Source organism: Eulemur rufifrons, chromosome 19 (genome assembly GCF_041146395.1).
Source record: "Eulemur rufifrons isolate Redbay chromosome 19, OSU_ERuf_1, whole genome shotgun sequence".
Classification (NCBI taxonomy): Eukaryota; Metazoa; Chordata; class Mammalia; order Primates; family Lemuridae; genus Eulemur; species Eulemur rufifrons.
In genome coordinates, this window is record NC_091001.1 from 23,720,073 (window position 1) to 23,736,733 (window position 16,661).

The 16,661-nt window shown below is 39.7% G+C and overlaps 1 protein-coding gene across 6 annotated transcripts in view; it reads left to right on the top strand.

Moving 5' to 3' along the window:
• The window catches only part of KCNIP4 (potassium voltage-gated channel interacting protein 4), a 1,112,575-nt gene that overhangs the window by 881,847 nt on the left and 214,067 nt on the right, over positions 1-16,661 (top strand). The window contains exon 1 of one of the 6 annotated variants that reach the window (XM_069494041.1): positions 12,780-13,035. The exons of the other annotated variants lie outside the window; for them this stretch is intronic. Within the exon in view, the coding sequence (XP_069350142.1) occupies positions 12,924-13,035 (112 nt within the window). The 5' untranslated portion in view covers positions 12,780-12,923. Of the gene's footprint in view, positions 1-12,779; positions 13,036-16,661 lie in introns of those variants that run through there. 6 annotated transcript variants of the gene reach the window in all.

Below are 16,661 nucleotides of genomic sequence, written 5' to 3' on the forward strand. Positions count from 1 at the left end.
ATCCTCTCTCTGAAGTTCTCTGCTCTCTTGACTCTCACAAAATATTATATTCTAAAGTCTCCTTTGATCTCTTTCACCAATTCTGCTCTGGCACACTCAGCTTCTCTTGCTCCTAGAAGGTTGATTCTTTGCTCTTATCTCTCTCTACATCTCTCTCTCTCTCTCCTGAATATCTCATTCACACTTGTCATTTAAATTATCACCTTTATATGGATCAATCCCAGATTTTTATTTCTATCTTTGGCCCCGCTCCCAAGGCATAGCTCCACATTTTATAATAACTTATCCTCTCAGCAGCTCTCCTTGGATTCCCTGCTGGTTTCTCAAACACAACTTTATCAAAAGTTCAATTATTTCCACCTCCCTGTATGTTCCTGTGTCTAATTTTATTCAGGGGTAACTTGGAGCAGCTATCTGGCCTTTCCAGGGTTTTCTTTGTCCTGAAAGGACCCCAGATCATAGGAGTGGGTTTCCAATGTTCTTCTGCACTCAACGTCCTGCCTTCGGGCTATAATGGATTGATCCAAGAGGATTGATCCAAGAGTATTTGCCTGTCCCACAGTGGCCAAGTAAAATCTTTCTCTTTAATGTTTGAAACTTGGAGGTGGGTAGATGCCATGGTCAAGAGTACCCAGAGACAAGCTTGTTAGGGGTAGCCTGCTCAGGAAGGAGTCAGCGAACTACGGCTGCAGGTCACCCACAGCTTCCTTTTTTCTCTCCCTTTTAAGTCTTGGTTGTTCAGTTCTTTCTTTAAGTTCTTGGGTTATCACAGCTTCCTTATAATACATTCCCACTAACTGTTTAAAGAGTCAGTGAAATGCTGACAAATAAATCCTCATGTTTCACAATCAGTTCAGATCACCCTTGATGCCCCCTGTCCTCCACTCCTGCCTCACACCGGCTGCTGTGTTCGGTCGGGTTCAGCTCTGCAGCTTTGCTAGTTTCTGTGTCCCGTCCTTTTCTACCCACTGGTCTGACCTCTAGCTTAGATCATTACAATCACCTATTCTGTTTCTAGTTTCTTTTTTCTTTCCCTTCAAGGTTTTGGTTGCTTTTTGTTTTCAGTATTACCAGATGAAGAAAAGAGGACATGCTTAGATCATGCCACTCAACTGCTCAGGAACATTCATTAGATCCTCATCATTCAATTCTCTTATAGATACTTGCAATTCTTCATAGGCTGCCTTCCCACTTCCAGTCTGATGAACTCCCCTTCGAATCCACTGTACTATAAAATGAAGTTATTTGCTAATCTCCGATTATGAAGTTGCTGATACAATTCATGTGATTTCAAATGCCTGCATGAGGGAAGAACCCTGCCTTCTGTCATGCATTCATTCAACAGATAGTTATGGAAACTGTGCAACTGAAAAACTCTCTTCTAGTTTTTGGAAACATAGTGATGAACAAGGTTGATAAAGGGCACACGTGCAGAGAACATGTTCACAAGTGGGATGAAATAGGAAATTAATATGCTCAGAAATGTGAAAAAGGTAAGTTTCAGGGAGAGTAGTGAGTGCTATGGAGAAAAAAAAAAACATAGCAATGTGATAGAGATTGAGTGAGCAGTAGTGACAGAGACACAGAATATTGCTGATAGAGTGGTCAGGAAGGGCCTCTCTGAGAAGGCAGCATTTGACCCTAGAACTGAGTGACAAGAAAGAGAAAGGAGGAGATAGTCTTAGGGGAAAGGACATGCCACACAGGGATCACAAAGCTCAAAGACCATAGGTGGAAATAATCTTGGTTTATTCAATGCATTCAAAAACTATGTGGGGAGAGAACTGTGATGAGGGGGTGTAGGAAAGGATGAAATTTGTCTGAATTAATATCAAAGAAGTCCCAAAACACAGCGAGAAGTTCAAATGCATCCCCAATGTAAATGACAGCTATTAGGGACTAAGAAAGTTATATGAAAGGTATGTTCTTTAATTTGGTTGCTGTGTAAAACTAAACCATAGTGGTGTGAGGGTGAAAGCAGAAAAATCAGATGGGAATTTGTTGAATGGTGTCTTGGCCTATGTGTTATCAGGGTTGGTGAGAAGTGATCAGACAGAGAATGTGTTTTGCAAGTGGAGCCAACAGGATATATTGATTGGTTTATAATATGACTGGGGGTCTTGCATTTTCTAGCACACAGTAGACACTCAGTGAATGTTGATTGACTCACTGAAGAAATAATTGAACTGCCATTCACAGTCAAACTCAGACTCCATGGAGCACTCCCTGATCAACTTCAACCTCTAACTTTCCTGCTTCTCTCTTGCCTCTGAAATCCCACCACATTTTAAACACATTTCCTCATGGACACTAATATTCTTGCTCAGATTTATTAACTTATGTGCATTCCTTCCCTTCCCTTCAAGAGTGTAAGCTTCTTCCTGGTACTTACCCCTCACAGTTTCTTGCGAATTCTACATTGCACATAATCAGTGTCAACTTTTGTGAAGAATGAATGAATAACTGCATGGATGAAGTGAGGTGGAAATTATGGTGTGAAAGTCAAAGTCCTCAGATAAAGAAGCGATTACTGCGCTGCAGCATCTGAAATCGGAGGATCTTGTCAAATAGATTAAGCAATTACATAGCTCAGTTAGTTTAGGCTCTGGCTTGCCTGGGAGCCAAGGACTAACTGAGTGACTGAGAGTGGTTCTTCAAAACCCGAGAGGCAACGTGAGTCTGCCTTGTGCAAATGAGAACGGGTTCTGATGGCAGAACCAAGTTCAAGGCTCAGTCATTTAACACCTTTGTAACAACCATCTTAATCCTTCTGAATCACAGTTTCTTTATTTGTCAAATGGACAGAATAATAGACGTACCTCAGAGATGGCTACCGAAGAAATAATAATAATTACTCTCAGAAACGCAGTACTTGCTATGTACCTGCCCTGAATGCTTTAACTGCATTAACCCATTTATCATTCCTGCCAACACTATGAGATAGGCACTTTTATTATCCCAACTTTATAAATCGCTAAAACAAAGCACTTACCATAGCACCCAACACGGAAAGAGTTCTCTGTAAAAACTAGAGAAGAAAAAAATTCCAAAACTGGACATGGATCCAGAATACCTGTTTTTAAAACCCAGTTTGTCACCGTTTTGAATCTCGGATAAGGCAAACCTTCTTAGCCTCAGTTTTCTCATTTTTAAAATGGACTGTTATAAGGAATAAGTGAGACAAAGCCCGTGAAAATGCAAATATAGGTAAATTACCCCCAAAATCATCATGGCTAAATGTAATTGTCCAGGAAGGGTTAGAGTTGATTTTAACTCAAGCATGTAAGACACCAGCATGTTTAAAGCAGTGTTAGGAGAAAGCGTCTTAGGGATCTTCAATGGATAAAGCCCCTCATTTTCTACGGTTTTGTTACCACCGTGAATAGTCTCTGAAAGTCATGGTCTGTGACTTTCTCAAGTTCAGAGTATCGTCTACTTTAACTAAAAATGAAAACCTCTGTAGCTGGAGAATTTAGTTCATTTCTGGTTTGATCCATCCTCAGACAGCTGAGCTAGTTAATTAGAGTGTTCCGTGTGAGCACCCTTTCTCTGTTATGACGTTCTCTTTTGTGATCCTCTTGGAAATTCTGTGAAGGAGTAACGCCATCCCAGTTGTGCATGCTCCCGGGTTCTACCCCTGGAACTCCTATTTCATGCCTGGGCTCACATATAATTGCCTCTGACCATTAAAATGAAAGTAGAGTGTTCCTCAGTCTGATTATTAGCTTATACTTTTTAAATTGTTTAGTGTTCCTTTTTAATATTTTGAAATGTACATTCCTCAGAGTCCTTTCTCTGTGAAAATTGCAAGTTGAGAGATAGAAATGCTAATTAAAGCTGTCCTTTTCTTCTCAAAGGTATGGTTCTTTTTCTGTACATTATAACGCACACATACTCTCACACTCACACAATTAACTGGTTTGCTCCTAAGGAAGTAGAGTCTATCTTTGTGACTTTCAGTTTAGCTTATATTTTCTTATTTAAAGAAGTATTTCCTGTTAAAAATAATTAATATAGTACAACTATATGATAAGCAGAAAAATGGCTCTTAAAGGTGCATATCCTAATCCCAGGAATCTGTGGCTATTTTAGTTTATGTGTAAATAGATAATAAAGATTGCAGATAAAATTAAGGTTGCTAATCAGCTAACCTTAAAATAGTAATATTATCCTGCCTTGTGCAGATGGGCCCAATGTAACCACAGGATAAGGGAAAGAGGGAGGCAGAAGGGTCAGTGTCAGAGCAATGCAATGAAGGGAAGACTCAACTGGGCGTTGCTGGCCTTGGCAGGGGAAGGGGCCAAGACAAACAGGCAGCCTCTAGCAGCTGGAAAAGGCAAGAAAATGGATTCTCTCCTAGAGCCTCCAAAAGGAATGCAGCCCTGGCAATTCCTTGACGTTAGCCCAGTAAGAACCATCTCAGATTTCTGACCTCCATAACTGTAAAATAATACATCTGTGTTGTCTTAAGTCACCCGATTTACGGTAAATTGTTATAGTAGCAACAAAATACAAACTAATTTCAGCATCATAGTAATATAGGTACAATGGCAGAAAATAAGCAATTTCAGGCAGATAAGCTGCAATACACTGAATGACGGTAAGTTCTGGAAAATATGTCATGCTCAGAAGAGGAATGATTCCATTTTCAGCTCTCCATGTCTCTGTATTTGGAGCTGAAGTAGGGAGAAATTTCCTCCTCTTCCTTCTCCTTCTCCTCTCCTCCTCTTCCTTCTTCTTCCTGTCCTTGCTCATCGTCTTCTTCTTCATAAAGCTTTGTCCCTTTTGCCAAAGAAATTCATTCCGGTGTGACCTTCCAGCTTCACCGCCTGCTAACTTATAATGGGTCTTGGAACCTATTCCTAGAGGTTTCTGATCTCGAAGGCACTAGCATTCATAAGCAGTAACAGGGACACACATAACTAACAGTCCTGGCCTTCGTGGGCAATTCATATGTCTTATTTTTCTTGGGGATTTTTCTAATCTTCCCAGTATAAGAAATTTCTCTCCTCTATAGAACATATTTCCTTCTTGCTTGTATCTTAGCTATTGTGTTGCCATCTTAATACTGGTCACAGTGGAAAGAGCACTGGACTAAGGGTGCAAGACCATGCTACACATCCTGGCTGTCAGGCCTGGGCCAGTGACCTCAGAGAACTAGAACTTAGAGAATAAATGTTTACCACAACCCACACCCTGAGTCCCAGTAGGCTGTCCCCAAACATTTATTCTATGCTTTGTTCATCACTGAATGCGATTGTGTATGTACAGCTGTAAGCTTGGTGAAAAGGAGACTTCTCTATTGATTGAGGTTTCACCCAATCTGATCTTGCAGGTGAGGAAAATGATCCCAGTGATAATTGTGTGTGTGCATGGGTGTGTATGAGAGACAGAGAGAGAGAGAGAGGGAGGGAACATGGATAAGCAAGGGAACTGAGAATTTGGAAGTAGTTTGAGAGAAAAATCTTGAGAACTATACAAAATAATCTTTCCATATAGTCCCCACAACTGTTTATATTAATAAAACAAAGTATGCTCAAGATAATCATTCAGTGTCTCTGGAGATTTGGAATGCCTTTAAGTCTAAGCCTGTTGAGTTTTGTTTCCCAAAGCTCTGCTGTGGGGCACAAAATGATCTAACACAGCTCTGAGAACACCTAAGTCAGTTCCTGAGAACCTTGTGCCTAAGAACTGAGAGAATCAAGTTGATGAAGTGGTATATTCACAGCAGCAGGGCACTGGCCCAAGTGAGCAGGAAGGTGTCAATGGCCCTAGGAACAGATCTAGAAGGTAGCGCCAGGGCCCAGCCATGACTAATGCAACATTCATGGAGATGCCATTTGTCACGCTTTTAAAACCACCTGCTCCGTTTTGAAGGTCATCTGAAGCTTGCGACTTAGAAAGTCAAGCTGGAGAGATACTCTGTATGTCTAATGATAGAGGCCACAGAGAAGGGTAGACCAGGGAGATAGGACTAATTGAAGAATAAATAATCCCTTGCCCACCCCTTTTCTAGAGCCCTCTTTTGTTACTGTTTTAGATCACATCTCCTTGGCCGGCCATGAGAATCTTACAAGCAGAAAGCAGGCCCCATCCATTTTTGTATGCTTTGCTCTTTCTCAGTGCCTGGAGTGCAGCATTGCCTGTTTTTTTCTACCTCTATTTTCTTCCCTTTTCTTCTTCTCTTCTCTCCTCCCTTCAACTTTTCTCCTTCCTCCCCCTCTATCCTGAGCCTTTTCCCTTATGACATTTATGTTTTCATTGCACTCTCAACCTTCCTCCCAAGAAAGAACTTGATACTGAACATTTACACTCCAGCATGAAGTTAAGACCACATCCTATCTTTCTGAAGGTCATTTGCATTTTAGATCTTGTTTTTATTTGTGTAATGGGATCACAATAAGATAATATGGTGATCCTGGCACATAGGTCCCCTCTGATGTAAGAACACTGGCTCCTGAGTGAGAATCCCTGAGGTCAAGCCTCAGTTTCTTGACTTCTGGCAGGTGGTCTTGGGCAAGTTACTTAAACTTTTGCATCTCAGCATTCTCATCTATACAATGGGGTTAATAATATTAGGTATCCTATTGGGATGTTGAGACAATTCAATGACACAGTTTATGTAATACACAGAGCACACTGTGTGTCACATGGTAGGGACGCCATATTGTTGTGATACTGTTACAATACAACAAAGGAAGGGATAATCATTATTATTATCCTGGAGAATCACCACCCTAAAGTCACACCCCGGTGTGATCATATGTGATAAATACTTTTTGTAGAGAGATTGCATCAAAAGAGATATGACAAAAGAGCCAGAAATTGTATGCTGGATTAGATTGGTAAACCCCAGAAACCTATTCATTTTAGGCCACAGGAAAAGGAAATGTGACCAGGCCAAAAATTATAAATCATAGGGAAAGCTTATATTCTAATGAAAATTTTCTAATTTCACTTCCACATAATCTGCTAATTTGTTTACATGAAGATTACATACTTCACGTGCTTCGATCATAAAATACAAGAGAAGTATTTTTAAAACACATTGGTGCAATATTTCTGGAAGTTTCTTAGGATGGAAGGTATTTTTCCCCTCAATTCTTTATTTGAAAATCTAATCGACCTTATGGATTCAATAAGGCACTCAAAACAGGTTATGATGCTTAATTGTTTAATGGACATCCATATACATATTTTAAAGAAATCCATTCAAGACACAATTACTACCCTTTCAGAATGAGTCCTTCAGCTAAGTGAAATAGCTTGAGCCTGATCATGTTTGAACAGAAACTTCATCTGGAGAACATTTAGGAATTTTTCAAGTAATTGAGAAAACCCAAGATAGGAAGGCAAGATAATGCTTTAATGTGGAGGTGACATTCGGGGTAGAATACAGGGGACTTGAGCGTGAATAACTTTCATCATTTTGGTGAGAAAATCTTAAGATATGAAGAGACATTAAGGGTCACACACTGGCCTTTTTTGGTTATACTTGCCCTATCAAGTTCTGATGTTGGGAGACCTCTTTCAACAATTGTCCAATCTCATTTTTCTCTCCCTCCTGGGAGACCAGCTTTACCGCTGTCATGGATACTGCCTTTGTGTGTGTCCATTTCTGTTCCTGGGAAAGTCACTCCCCCTCCTCTCATTTTTAAACACCTAGATTAGTCTACTTTCTTCAGTGGAATCTTCCAGATAATGCCAATCATACTGATGACTTGCTTCTCTTAACTCCTATTGACTGAAAGAAGAAATTTTTCTTTTAAAACTTTACTTCTTTTTAACTTCTCAACAACATATCTTCCTATTTCCCTTGTACTACATAAGTCAGGAATTATGAAGAGCTGGACTATTGAAAGCCACCTTTCTTCACTTCCTAAGTCCTTGGCCTTGAGTAAACCAATTCTGCTCATTTTTAAGCATCCATAAAATTTTTAAAAAATAGACTATTTGATCTTTAAATGATTTCTAAAGGCTTATACAAATATAGATATAGAGGAGGAAAAACTTTCTCCCCTACGTCTCAGATTCAGTGGCTGGGCCCTGTAAATTAAAATGACAAAAGATAAATAGGGAAAAAAAAAAAAAAGAAAGAAAAACTGAGTTTATTTGCATATGCAATGCACTCAGTGATGAATAAATCAAAGTGATAGTTAGAATTGAGGACTTAAATAATCATCTTAACAAAGGGTGATAGATTGTGAAGAAGTGACAGGAAAAAGGAAAGGGGCTTTGGGCTTCTAGGATGGCAAATTTTGGAAAGGAAAATATATGGGAAAAACTAATGGAAGATAAGATTTCTTTAGGAAGATTTGTTATGCAGACCCAACTCAGTACTAACTTTCTGTTGGGTGATTATGGTTGTTTTCCTCCTCCTGTGCAGAAAGGGAATACCTTTACAAAGAGAAATTTACACATTTATACCCTGCTTTTAGGCAAAAAAAAAAAGGGGAAGGTGGAGAGCTTCTAAGTTTGCTATTTCTCAGTTGCCTTCAGCTCAAAATAATTCTTATGCTAAAGTGGTATGTTTTAGAGTGACATTTTCTGATCCCCTTCATAGACCACTAATCTTAAATTTAAATTTGATTTAACTAGTTTCTATCTGCCTTATAATTCCATATATGTTTTTGGAGAGGGACTAGGTAGGTAGTAAATATATCTGACTTTATTATTTTTTCTCAAACTTGCTACATTTATTTTTGTATAATATTTACACAGTGTTGAAAGTATAAGAAACATTTCTTAGTCAGTTAATATCACCTGGTAAAATTTTAAACTCCAGCTACTGCAAAGAGAAAGAAAATGACCAATTTAAGTTTTCGGGGCAATCATCCTATTTGAGATTGTTTAAAGGATCACAATGGTTTGGTGCAAGAAAATTGAAAGTCTACTCACTTGCCCTCTCTCTTTCTCAGACTGGTCAATTGATTTGGGCATGCCTTCTTGGAGTGAGTTTCTACTTTCCTAAGAGTGTCTGTCAATATTTTCCTTTCATAGTCCCCTACCAGAGCCTCAGATGAAGAGCCATTCAACATGGTGCAGAGAGGCCTGGGAGTGGAGCGGTGAATGGTGAGGAGTGTAGGGTCTCGCACCAGGAGACCTATACTTACATCCCAGTTCTGCTGAGTGCCATTAGGAGACCTCAGGCAACCTGCTTAACCTTTGAAACCCTGAATTTTTTCCTTGTAAACAAAGTAATAATATCAATATCGGGGAATTATGAAAAGATTAAATTAGTTAATAATCTGTAAAGATTTTACAATAGACACTTATAAGTTCTCCATAGATGTCTGTGGCTATTACTTTTGGAGTAAATCAGGTATAAATCCTATTTGTTTCCCTTAGCGAATGTGATTTGTGAAAATAACTTAATCCCAGAGCCCCTTGGTTTTTATTCTTCTTTGAAATAGTGATAATAACACCTAATTTATTGGCTTGGGGTGTGATTAAACTAATTTATTCATGTAAAGTACATAGTATAGGGCCTGGTTTAGAGTCAGTGGATAGGAAATGTTAGTGTATTCTTTTGGCATTCCTTTCCCTTGATATAAACAACAGACCTCTGCTAGACAACCATTATAATGTGAACAAAAAAAAGGGGGGAGGAGAATGGATGAGCATGAGAAGGAGGGAAAAACCCGAGCTTATTCATATATAACAAACTGGTTGCAAGTTACTGCAATAAAATGACTGAGCCATCATCTGCAGTTACTTTTTAAAATCATACGCAGCCAACTATTCTTTCCCAGGATGGTCCTAGAAAAACATCCTTCCCTAAATGTCCCCTACTTCCCTAGACTTCTCACATGAAGCATGGAATTCTTTTTGTGGTGCTGTTACCTTACAAAATCTTGGGGAGTCCATGTGAAAGAGCTCTTCAGAGCCAGAAGATCCTATAGCCAGAGCTAACAGAAAGAGCTCAGAAATCCAAGTAGTAAAGGTGGCTCATGACAGTAGAGAAAGCCTAGATCTCCACCACGCTAGGCTGGTGGATCCTAAGTTGGGAATGCCATTGTCCTGAATGGAAAAACCTACCTGCAATCAACAAAATCACATCCATGGGACTTTATGTGAATTTCGAGGATGGTGGGGATTTCATCCTTGGAAATTGAGATGTGGCAATTTTAAAATACTTTGCCTAATTTCTCCAAATCAAGAAATTGATTGACAAATGCTGAAATCTGCTGATAGATATAAAGGGAAAAGTATGAATTTGGGAGCCAAAGTAATGTTTGAATTTTGGGTTTTCTAACTATGTGATCCCTCTCTGTAATTTGTTTCCAACTACAATATGGTATCATGTAGGATTGAAAGGCAAGTTTACATTTGACTTGACCAAATTAATTTCTGTAATTTTTTTTAAACTTTGGACTTTGCATGGCTAAATATTGGTGGGAATTTCAAAGAATGGTTACTTAAAACATTTTTTTCCCCATCAACTACTAAGATCTACTTTCCCTCCGCTAGCTTTCTGATATAACTGAAAACAAAATGTTTAGATGGATAGATGGGTAGTTGGGTGGATAGATACAAAGATATCTCTCATAAATATGTTATACAAAGTGAAAAGCACCATTATCAAGACCAACTTGGTGGCCCAGGTGTATTTCTGGTTCCCAGAGGAGAAAAACAGCCCTGTAGGCTGGGCTGATCAGCGCGTCTTCATGGAAGAAGACTGGAACTAGACCTTGGAGCAGGAAAGGCAACCAAGGAAGAGCAAAGTCACTTCCTCCAAGGAGACCCTGCAGAGCCTCTAAAGAGTTGGTACTTCCGTCATAATCCCACAGCTACCATGTACTAAGCAGGGATATCAGGGACTGGGCTAAACTCCCCATAGGCTCAGTGAATTCTTATATCAGCCATAAAAAGGAGGCAATAGCATTCCCATTTTAAACTGAGAAAACTGAGACTCAGAGATGGAGCAGTTTCCCCAAGATCCCACAGCAAGCAAGAGACAGACCAGGATTTAACCCAGGTCTACCTACCCTAGAGCTTAAATATGGCATGCTACTTCCAGTCATGATACAGGCTACCATTATTGATGGTTGCTCCCTCTGTAAGTCTCCTTCCTGTCGCCAAGTGAAGCTGACTTTCCCTCCCAGTGCACCCTGTAGAGACATCTGCTTAAGTGCTGGTGCATTTATTTATTGTTCACATTTCACTTCATGTTTGCCTCCCCCCATTAAACTATAAGCTCCCCAAAGGATAGGGCTGGGCATTTTTCATTATTTTATCATCCATGTACCATTCATAGCTCATAGCAGCAGCTTAATTAATGTTAATGAACAAATGAATGAATGAATACCTATTGCCTTCCGGGCATTATGACCACAGCTCAGCATGTAAATTAACCTCTTTATGCTTTTGTTTCCTTATCTATAAAATGAAGATGCTTATAATACATACCACATAGAGCTGTGGGGATGAGTCATTGATGATAAGTCACTATAATATTGATGAACACATAGTAAATGCTTAGTAAATGTTAACTACTATTTTGACCACATTTAATCCCACAATTTCTTTTAAATGGAGAAGTTTAAATGAAATATTATAATCTCAACTTCACAGTATAGGAGCTGTTTTCATAGTGGTTAAGTGTCTTGCAGAACAGCACAAAACAAATAAGAAGCAGAACCTCAATGTGCCCGGGGGTCTGTTATGTTACTCATCAGCCCTTATGTTTCACAGTGAGCTCCACTTGCTAAAAACTCTTTCACACACAGAGTCCCAGTGGATTCTCTTCAACCTCCCTTGTCAGGTTTGGCTTCAGCAGAGTAGAGGTCACCAGCAGAGTGATTAAGCCACTGTGGTCCTGGCATGGCCCAGAGCCTGGGACTATGCCCACAAAGCTGCCCTGCGGTGCGGAGTGGCCTGGGGACAGCACCATCCCACACTTCCCAGTGGATAAGAGTCACCTGGCTTTTCCTTTAACAGCACAGACTGCAGGCTCCTTTGAACCACACTCTCCACAATAGAGCGTTTTTAACAAGCACCCCAGGTCATTTTTGTTACCAGGGAAGTTTGTGAAACTTTGCTTGGAGAGAGGCTGAGGCTAGACTTTAAAGGGCAGTAGTGGTCCCCACCCTCCAGGGGGCAGTTACACAACGTCAAAGTTCTCACAAGGTGCTGCTCTGCCCCGCCCTCCATCTGTGTTTGTAAACGTAAGGGCTAAATCCATCTCCCTAATAATGTCCCCCACCTGTCAGCGCAGACCAGAGCAGCGAGTGGAGCGGCAGGGGGCAGCTTGACAAAGTCACTTAATCATCGATCTTTCACTCTGGCACTTTTTCCCTAGAAAAGCTGCCCGTGATCTTCCACGGGGACTTTTTGAAGGGGCTGTGAGCACCAGCCACCAGAACTGATTTTCTTTCCTGGCAACCAGAGAGGGGGCTGAGATTTCTCCCGGAGGAGGCTCCGGGAGGAGAGAGCAGCTGCTATGGCAAAAAGGGGGCATTCGCAAGCTTCCCAGGCAGCAAACTAGCTCGCAGACAGATCTGCCTCAGCCTCGCGTCCTCAGCGCGAGGAGCGCCACCGTGCTCTCCAGGGCAAGTTTCCTGGGAGCGTCCCTGCTCTCCATGGACATTGCAAAGTCTCCAGTTTTCCAACAGACGTGTCCCTCTGGGCTCTGAAGTCGAAGTACTAGCCCGCTGGCTGCAGCGCAGAGTCAGAGGTCGGTGCGCTGTGGTTGGGGGGAGCCCTGCCAAGCAAATGCCAGGATCAGCATGAGAGGCTGGACTTTAGCCCAGGTCTGTCCTCACCCCGGGGGGCCGCCTGCTTTGCAGGGTGCATCTGCGAGGAGCTGCTCACTTTTCCCCCTTGCAAGTCTTTGTTCCAAGCCAGACGCTGCTCCGATTCTCTAATTAGCTCCCTCCGCTCCAAAGGGGTCCGGAGGCTGGGATGCTCTGCCAGCTTAGAGGATGTTGACTCTGGAGTGGGAGTCGGAAGGACTGCAAACAGTGGGTATTGTTGTGATTATATGTGCATCTCTGAAGCTGCTTCATTTGCTGGGACTGATTGATTTTTCGGAAGGTAAAGTGGTCGCTCCCAGTCTGTGCTGTCGGTCAGGTCTGGTTCAGCACTGGATACAGATGCTGCAGAAGTTGAGAAGGATTAATACCCAAAGGAAAAGTTTTAAAATATGCATGCTTGACATAGAGCAACCTAGCGACTGGACAGTTCGTTTTGGTTTACCTAGATATTTGACACTGGAAGGGAAGGGATATTGTATCATTTTCTTTCTATTTGAAATCTATTTGAGTTTATGGTGTTTTCGTGGGTTAAATATGTTTCCAAGGTGGGAAGTTAGGATTCTCTTCTAGGGGGTGGTAATACAGTTTGGTTTTGGGTTGTCAAGTTCATGTTGGCTGCCACACTGTAATGTCATTAGTAATTCCATCCTCTGGGAAAGTATCTTGATTTGTGAGGAAAATATCTGTGTGTGCCTCATTAGTTAGGAGGTGTGGGGGTGGAGCTGGGTTGTTGATTATGATATAAAATGGGTAAGCTTTTGGTGTAAAATTGAGTTAATGAGTGCTCAGCAACATAGGTATTTTGAACACTTAATTTGCAAAAGTGTTTCATTTACATTCCCCAGTGAGCCTCTTTGCTCGTTTGTCTCATGAGGGGGAACCCAAATATACACGACAGCACTGTTGCTACAAATAAATACCATATCCATCTAATATAAATTTTACTTTTGCTATCCAAAATGAATTTTGTTCTTCAAAGATTGGAGAGTTAAAAAAAGTTAATTAACTTTGCTGTAAGTATTTGAAAATGTATCTATATGTATGTAACACACACATGGAAACACACACATTTTCATGAGATAATGTCTTTACCAAATAACATACTTTGAATCATTTAAATCTGAATCATTTGATGTCAATTCTACATCCAAGTTTTCCTTTCTTCCCAAGTGAAAGAACAAAGTCCCTAAGATACTTGCTAATATTCCTTCCAGATAAGAATGCGATCTTTTATTGATGACTTGTATTTATTTCTCATGCTTTGTGTAATCTGGGAAGATGGAAATATTTAAACTTGCCTATGCTTTTCATAATCTTTCTAACTACAAGAGCTAAGACCTGTTAGCTGAGATGACATCATCCCAAACTACATTTGGTATACAGGTTGTATCTGTTAATATGTTAATAATGGTCAGTATATCTTATTTTCAGAAAGTCCCTTTTTCCTACAAAAAAAGAAAAAAGGTTCATTAGGTTGTAACTGTTTCCAACATAAGAAATTCTCATATAATTTCCATATCTTCATTAATGTATTCTCAATCTATGACAAGTTCTGCTTAGGCACAATAAAAATAATACTGCAATGACATTAAATCTTCAGAAATTAGGTTTTACTTCATTTTCTCATATTACAGAATCATTTTATTTAACTTCTGAAGTAAAACAAGGCATAAGCAAGCTTCTCTAATGTTACACAACAATCTAGTATTCTCTTGAGATTTCTGCCTCAATGAACTAATGTTGGTGTCTTAATGAAATACAAATAAGATAACTTCAATTTCTACAATTGGAATGATTTGCTTCTGTTTTATTTCATCGTCATATCAGTTTTTGTTCTGTGGACTTGGTTGAGCCATAGCCCCCAACTGTAACGCACTGTACTCAATGTAGCTTGGTTGAAGAGCAGGGTTCTGAAGGAGAACCAGTACAGAGTACTTGAGGAAGTCAACTTTTACAGCCCTATGAGGATAGTGCACAGTTCTTGTATTGCCAATTTTGATGACATAGAAATTCAGAGTCAAAAATCTCAAGTTTAAGACCCCTGGCAATGACTCAGTTTTTATTCTTCAAGTTCTGTTTTATGTCACTTAAAGTTGAAGGTTTTTAGGTTCGAATTTCAAATTTGAGTTCCAACAATATGAAAAGTAGAATTGTAAACCTGACTCTCTCCAACTAGAATTACAGAATTTTGAGCTGATCTGAAATGTCTTCCTTAGCATGGATAACCAAATGATATCCCTAGCCATACATGAATCTATATTTCTATGCACACATATATAGATGTCGCTACATATTTATACATACTATGGGAAATGTCCAGTAAGCTGGGGAAATTTTGATTCATTGTAGAAGCTTTGATCGTGCCAAACACAAGGATGCAGGTTACCAACATACATGAGGTATTTACTTAATGAGTTAGTCCTTTTTCCTTCTGAAATACATGTAAGGAAGTGCTGGTCTAGTACAACTCTCTCATTAGACACAGGTGACAACTGCAACCCAGAGAGGTTAACTGATTTGTCACAAGGCAAAACTGACTGGGGGCAGAGGCAGAACAAAAACCGAAAACTACCGAGTCAATCCTGTCCAGTGCTTTTTCTATTACAACATGCTTTTCTTTTACAAATAATCCCTAATATTGGGAAAGGAAATAGATGAAAACACACATGGGAAATTTTCTGAATTCTTGAATCTTGTCCTGAACTGGCTATTAATACCATATGAAGTATCTGAGGTAAATACATATATATAGGAAATACGATCACACAATAGTCATGTAATTTCCGCAAAGCTTTGACTCCAACCCAAGCATGAGACATAAGCAAGCTAAGCCAGACCACTGACTTTTATCATAAATTAGAGGCAGGATTAGGACAAAAGCAAACTAAATGGTCTCCTGAGCCCCTTTCTCTAAGGTCTGCACTGAATGTTGACCACATGTGACTCATATTCAATCACGATGAATGTCCAGTCCAAGTGAAGTTCAACAGTGAAGCCCAATGAGAACTTGGGAATTCTGATCTAGGCCTCCTCCCTATGTTTTCTCAGACTATGACAGTTTGTAAGCAGAAACAGAACTTGGAACTTTTTGATCACCAGCCAAGTAGAGGATCAAGAAAAAAGGCAGTTAAAGTTGAAACCACACAAAAAAAATTAGGTCATTGGGGCTGTCCTTTCTTTCTAGCTACAAATAATAAAGGCCAGCAAAGGTTATTCCAAGGTAGATTAATAAAAACTTCTCTGAGATTGAAACGCCTAGAAAATATGACCTCATAGTAAGCCGGGTAATTAGACTTTTTTTCTTTTTTCTTTTTCTTTTTTTTTTTTTTTTCTGGTAGAGAAGTGAAGATGATGAGGCCTAGAGCAGAAGCTTAAGCTTCTTTTAGGCAACAATGAGCTCATATGCTTTCCTCAGAAGGAAATGATACTTTAACATTTCAGTGGTCCCATAGTGGAGTATTTTCTCCAGTGTGATTTTGTACATCAATTAATTTACAAAGTACTCCTGAGTCTATGTGAATGAGCAGGCCTATTTGAGATAAAGTAATATTACCTTGGTATTATCTCTAATGCTGGTGAGCATTAGCCACGGATAGAAAGGGGTTAAGAGAAACAATTCTCCCATTTAAATTAATTTCCAATTTTGACAAAGTCTTATTTTAAAAAAAATTCTCTTTTAATTGAAATTCTTGACTTAGGAAGCAAAAGCAATTTGTACAAAGGATTAAAATGACTAATAAGATTTTAGTGTGATGATTTCAGGTTTTGCACATATCCAGTCATCAGTAAGGGGAACAAGGAAAAACACTCATGAGGTTAATCTCATCATTCCATTTAGTTTAAAATAAAATAAAAATTAATAATAGAAATGCTCACAAGATTAATCTCATCATTTCATAGTATGTA